Raw genomic sequence first — 6,921 nt, forward strand, 5'->3', positions numbered from 1 at the left:
TTATCCCCTCCCTCCCTCCCAACCTCCATTGCCGCTCCCCCCTCCTCCTCCTCGTCTCTGACGGACCACGCACCTTGATCGATCGGCCCGCCTCTTCTTCCTCTCTGGAGCTGGAGGTGGCGCGCTGGATGGTCTCTGAGGCGGTCGGCTTCATGATGCCCCGCGCGGCGGACGGCGGCACCATGGCGCCGGAGCTCGTCACCCGGGACTTCCTCGGCGGCTGCCAGGCGCCCGCCCCCGCCGCCGACGACCCCAGGCACGACGCCGCCGCCCTGCAGGTACGCGCCGCTCCACGGCCCATGCTCTGTTTCCTCTCACTCTCTGTTCGCGTGTGCTTCGTCTTCTTCTTCTTCCGTGCTCAATTGCGATTAGAGTAAGACTTTTCAATTTGTTCGGTCAATGGGCCGATTAGTCTCCTTTTAATCGTGCGCGCCGAATTACTAGTTGTTTTGTCGGCAAATTTGACCGCCGACTAGTTATTAGTTCCATTTGTGGGCTTGGTCATACAAGACGGTGAGGTAAACTTTGGGCCTGAGGCTATGCAATTCCCATGTGCAGGAGCCTTCTCCAACTTTTGGTCTTTCTTTTGTGTGGGAGGGCTATGGATGAATAGATCAAATAGACTTGCATTAGTTTTGTACTGGTAGTAGTAATATCTTGAGTATTTATTATTGTACCAGTACTGTACTGTATTTACAGGAGAGTACTAGTAGCAATTGTTCCCTGGGTGGAGTAGATTATTCGCAGTTAATTTGTCTGCCATGTTCCACCGGCGAGTTTAATTATTCTGAGTGATCTTGCCCAATAATGCAGTAGCCTCACTTAAGACTTCATTCACGACATGGCCATTTAAATCTCAACCATGCAAATAGGAGTGGTACCCTCTGCAATAACAGCTAGTACTGGTATTGATCTTCGAATACTTACTGCGGTGATTTCTTTGCGTGCGTGCAGCCCGGCAAGCCACCGCTGCAGAAGCACCTCAGCCCGCCGCCGTCGGCCAGGGGGGACCTCAACCTCTTCCCCGCCGCCGGCGCCGCCATGGCGCCGTTGCCGACGATGGCGCCGGCGGCGGACTGCGCCGCCACCACCACGTACCACAGCGTTTGCACGATCGAGAAGGTCAAGACCGCGCTGGAGCGGTTCGAGCGCGGCAAGCAGGGGCACCACCACCACCAGCAGCAGCAGCAGCAGCACAGCGGCGCGGGCGCCTCCCCGTCCTCCTCCTCGGTCACCACCTCCTCCGTCAAGCGCCGCGGCGACGTTGCCGTGGAGCAGGGCGACGGCTGCGACTCCCCGTCCGCCAGCGCCGGCGGCGGGGGCATGGTGGCCGCCGCCTGCCCGCGCTGCTTCCTCTACGTGCTCATCGCCCGGAGCGACCCCCGCTGCCCGCGCTGCGAGTCGCACGTGCCGCCGCCCCCGGCACCGGCCCCCAAGAAGAAGCCAAGGATCGACCTCAACGTCGGCTTCCTCGGCACCTAGCCGGGCTAGCAGCTACTCCAACCACGTAGCCAAGCCAAGCCAAGAAGAAGTAGGTCCTCCGTCAAGATGGTTGTCGTCCGTCCTCGTCCTCGGCGCGTTAGGTAGGCAGCAGGCAGGCCTCCGGCGCCCGGATTGGCCACGACGACGCCATTGTTTTTCTGATGCCACCGACGGATTCCGGTAGGGAGGTGGAGGTGCTCCGATCAAGATTTTTTGCTTGTCCATTTCCGAGTATGGCCGGCCGTCCCCGATGATTCTGTCATGTCAGATCAATCAAACACTCGATAGAACATGAATGAATGAAACTACTATTCCTGCTGGTAGAACCGAACTCCATCCATAATTGCTCAAAGCGTCTGCCTGCGTGCCAATTGTTCGATCGTCCGTTGCTTCTTCCATGTGCGTGCAGCTTCAGTTATTGCCGCCAGCGGTGCTCATCTCGGCATCCCATTCATTCATGGCGGACGACGCGACCAGTTCGCTCTTAGTTAGGGGGTGTCACGGGCTTCCTCGCCTCCTTTTTAATGCCGGGGACGACGACGACGATGATGATGACGGGGAGTTTGACGTCGCAGCTGCTGTAGCAGCCTTGATGAATGAGCAGCAGTGCAGTGCGGTTTGTGATCTAGTGCTAGCCCGGCATGAATGAATGCCGGTTAATGGCCGATGTGATGGTTGTCCGTGCCCGGTTGTCTTCTGGTAGGGGATGACAGGGAAAGCCAAGCTGCCCGCAGAGGCCGCAGGTTACATGTCATGCATTGCAGTTCGACAGCGTATCCATGTACTCTGTGGGCCGTACCCCCGTCCGTGCCTACCATTTAACGGCCATGAATGATGTCTGCTCCCAAATCTAAAATGTACTCTACCATCGTCGAATCAGTTGTAGTGCTGGTCACGTATACATAGGTCAGGATAGGTAGCTTAGGAAAATATTTCCTCCGTCCAGAATTACTCGTCGCATAAATAAATATATCTATACGTATTTTTAACCCACATGCTCTGCCAACTTGAAAAATTCAAATTTAAACATTCCAACGATGTGGAGGTGCTGTGATGGATATCGTGGGGTTTCGTCTTGTGCTGGGCCCGCTATATATCGCCTTTAGCGAGCTGGAGCCAGCTTCGGCGCCGTGGTGGGCTGGCCCATCACCAAGTTAGAACAGTCAAAGCAAGGGAGCGCTTGCTTACTGCAAGCGTTCTTTTTCGGCGAGCAAGCGCTGGCTTGTTTCAACATTAGCTTTTTTCGTTCATTTATGTTTCAAAAATCTATAGCTGACCACGAGCACATCATCTCCCAGATGAAAAGTTATTTCGAATATTAGCAAACAATTTAGTTTTTTTGTATATTAAGGATGAACAAGTTTTCTATTTTCGTGCAAAATATTATGACAATTTGACATTGGGGCAGCTCTGGGCAGAAAAAAGAATTGCACTACCATCAAAGCAAATGTACATTACTACCTTTGTGTCAAAATCTAAGACATTTTCTAGAGACGGAGGTAGTATTAGGCAACACTTTTGCTAAGTCTCAGTCGACTAAAGACTCCGTTATGTCTCAATTGATATTATATAACTTTGATCTTGCGTGGAGATTCATACAAAAAAATTTGAGCTTTTTTTTCTTACATACCATATCACTTGACTAAGACTTGGTAAGACGTAGCCACACCCATTAGGTAGATATACATGGATCTCGGGATAGGTAGGTTATTTAAGGAGCCAGTGCGATTTTGAGTTGATGTTTGGGCCACGTAGGGTTTCAACTGGTGTAGTACGGTTTGTAAGTGGCACGTGGGCCTTGTATGCTAGGGCTATGTCTTCCCGTACGAAGTCACTAATTGAGGAGTATTCATTGCAAATATCACTCCCACCTTCCTAGGGTGCGACAAGTCGCGCGCTGCATGTGCGTCACTTGTCGCAACCTGGGAGTTTTTCCTTTTTTCGTAGATTTGTTTATTCGAAACATTTTATCTCTTAAACTGTGCGTCTAAATCTAGAACCATTTTCACTGTTGGATTCCTCATGTCGAGATCTTCAAAACTAGATTTCATGTTGATAGGTTTTGACGAACTTTTTTTCACGAAAAAACCGGACAAAAAATCGGACGGAAAAATCGAACCAAGAGCATGAGTTTCTTCCCTTTCCGAAAGATGCACGCCTGTGCTTCTCGCGAAATCACAACCGAGCCTCTCGCGGAAGCAAAACCGTGCCTCTCGCAGAAGGAAAAAAGAAGAGAAAGCGTGTGTTTTTTTCGTTTCTGAGGAGGCACGGCCGTGCCTCTCGCGAAAGCACAACCATGCCTTTTGCGGAAGCGAAACTGTGCCTCTCTCGAAATCAAAAAACAGAAAATGCGGTTTTTCCGTTTTCGAGAGGCACGGCTGTGCCTCTCGCGAAAGCACAACCGTGCCTCTCGGAGAAGCAAAACCGTTCCTCTCACAGAAAAAAAAAACATAAAACACATTTTTTCCGTTTTCGAGAGGCACGGCTATGACTTTCGCGGAAGGAAAAAAAACAGAAAACCCGTTTTTTCCGTTTCCGAGAGGCACGGGCATAACTCTCGGGAAAGCAAAACCGAGAAAACACGTTTTTTCGTGATTTTTTTCCAAAAGCTAAGGAAGACCGGCGGAAAACCAAAACGTCGAAAATACCCGTTTAAAAAGCCGAAAACACGTGCGGAAAAATAAAATAAAAATTCGGTGAAAGTGTTTAGAATGCAACATGTGACGGGCGGCTAAGAGCGCGCCAAGTGACGCTGATTGTTACGAAGCTTCCGAAGAAACACTTATCAACTAGTTGCTCCCCTTCTCGTATCAATTCCTATTAGGAATTGCCTACGGGCGATGAGAAGCGCTCCGGCCCATCAACTCTGCTGCATTCGTTGGTTGTTCTTTCCCTCCGGGGAGCTCCACTGGGTCGCTGATTGTTACGAGGCTTCCGAAGAAACGCTCGTCAACTAGTTGCTCCCCTTCCCGTATCCATTCCTATTAGGAATTGCCTACGGGCGATGAGAAGCGCTCCGGCCCATCAACTCTGCTGCATTCGCTGGTTGTTCTTTCCCTCCGGGGAGCTCCACTGGGTCGCTGATTGTTACGAGGCTTCCGAAGAAACGCTTATCAACTAGTTGCTCCCTTTCCCGTATCCATTCCTATTAGGAATTGCCTACGGGCGATGAGAAGCGCTCCGGCCCATCAACTCTGCTGCATTCGTTGGTTGTTCTTTCCCTCCGGGAGCTCCACTGGGTCGCTTTGCTGTGTTTTTTAACGTTTTCTCTTGGTGTTTTCTCATAATATTTTCGGATTTTTGGTTTTCACTGTTTCTTTTATAATTTTGTTTCTCTTTTTGTTATACTTTTGTTTCTCTAGTTTTCTTTTACTTTTATTTTTGTTTCTTTATCGGGTTTTTTTAGTGATTTTCCTTGGGTATTTTCTTCACTTTTGTGTAAATGATTCTTCTAAATGTGACAAACACATTTTTGAACCCCGTGAATCTTTTTTAAATGTAAAGTACATTTTCTTGAATTAGATGAACATATTTTTTTACACCGTATAAACAATTGGTAAATGACATGTCCATTTTTTTTCATACGTGCGACATTTTGGAAATGTCATAAACAACTTTTGTACAAATGATTAACATTTTTCATACACAACACAAATATTTTTCACGCTGAACATATTTCAAATGCAAGGTAAATAATTTTTAGAATAATATAAAGTACTTTTGTAATATATATCTCTACTCTTATAAAAAACCGAGTTGATGATGATGGTGTGCCTGCCATTTTGTAATATAGACCGTCCGATCTACATCTGATGGATAGAAAGCAAACTATGACAATTTTACAAAAAAAAACCACACCTCTCTCCACATTTACAGATAAGGCCTTGCTTCGTTCATCTTATCTCCCACAACCTCATTGCTAAGCAATTAAAAAAGGAGGTCTCTGGAACAACCTGGCCAGGTGGCCGCTGTCGGCGTCGTCCATCCCCATGCCTTCACCCAGTCCGACCACCAGTCACCACCACGCCCCACTCCTCCTTATCTTATCTCTCATCTTTCTCGAGATATCATTTTTTCGATGAAATTCTCGAGATACCATTTTTCCGATAAAATTCTTGAGATATCATTAGTTTTTACACATGGAATTACTCTTGCATGGGTCAATCACAACATGTGTTTTATAAAGAAATGCATCTTGATGTTCCGTACAATGCACGGGCATCTTGCTAGTATATATATATAATATTGCAGAATATGTATTAAAAAGTGTAGAAGATACAAAATGGAAAATGAAAAAACACGTGTGACATCGTCACAACATCGGCATAACTTGACACGTGGTTACCGGGCGAGGTCAGCTATTTTCTCGGAACAGATGGGACATGGCTGTTTCTCATAAAATAAAATAAAATAAAATAAAAGGGGGATATAGCCGCACCCGGCCTTGTAGGCATAATATTGTTTTCTTTCAAAAGATAAGGCAAAGGGCCTCTTTATTTTTTGGGCTTTCCAGGTTCAGCATTTTGGAGGAAAAGAGGAGAAAATCTATCCTTCTATATTTTATTTATCTAGATCAACGTAAGATTAAACAACCGTTGTGCTACAACAAGCACTTCATCACATACTCCTTCCATTTCTAAATATAAGGTTTTTTAGATATTTGAATACGGACTACATACAAATGTATATAGACGCATTTTAGATTGTAGAATCAATCATTTTGCTCCATATGTAGTATATATATTGAAATCTCTAAAAATATTTATATTTAAAAACGGAAGGAGTAAATGCCTTATTAAAAGATGTTTTTATTGACAAGACAGCTTACAAGTGCTCCCACCATACAGTATGTGTGGTAAGCAACTTCTTAATGGAAGCTTAGTTATGATGATATAGGCCGTTAGATCTACTTTACAAAATTTATGATGATTGTTAGGTTGGGAACATGTGCTTTGCATGCCATTTTGCAGCAACAAGGCACGCATGACTTGTGAACGAGCACATAATGCCAGTTGGCCAATTCAACGGAGGTCTCCATCGACAGGAACATAACCAGACCATATGGTTTTCCAACATCGGCCGTCTCAGATTGTGTGGATGCACAAGAAACGCACGTGTGTTATCAGTCATTAATTCATGTATCGAGACTTTCATGTCTATTTCTTCTTGCGACCATAGAGTTAAGAGTTTGAGGAGTGTGTAGAATTGTAGATGCGGTAGCCACTAGGTCACCGGTGTGGACTGAGACAGGCCGATTCTTGTCGGACCAAGACGTCAATACAAGAGCCAGGTAACTTCATGGCTTGTACCTAGTTCAATTGTTTATACTTTATTAAGCAATTTTTCTTACCTTGGCTTGCATTTTAGATAGCTTCTGGAAGGTTGCCTAGTTTTAGAGAAAAACGGCGGCTTGGACCTGATTTCAACCGGTCGCAAGTC

At 46.5% G+C, this 6,921-nt stretch overlaps 1 protein-coding gene across 1 annotated transcript; it reads left to right on the plus strand.

The window, feature by feature from the left end:
- The first annotated feature begins 6 nt into the window (after positions 1-6).
- Positions 7-1,816, plus strand: LOC119287126. The gene is made up of 2 exons (XM_037566644.1): positions 7-278; positions 955-1,816. Exons 1-2 carry the CDS (start codon positions 129-131, stop codon positions 1,480-1,482), a joined length of 678 nt encoding a protein of 225 aa, XP_037422541.1. The 5' UTR covers positions 7-128; the 3' UTR covers positions 1,483-1,816.
- The last annotated feature ends 5,105 nt before the right edge of the window (positions 1,817-6,921 follow it).

This window comes from Triticum dicoccoides, chromosome 4A (assembly GCF_002162155.2).
Source record: "Triticum dicoccoides isolate Atlit2015 ecotype Zavitan chromosome 4A, WEW_v2.0, whole genome shotgun sequence".
In the NCBI taxonomy this organism is placed as follows: Eukaryota; Viridiplantae; Streptophyta; class Magnoliopsida; order Poales; family Poaceae; genus Triticum; species Triticum dicoccoides.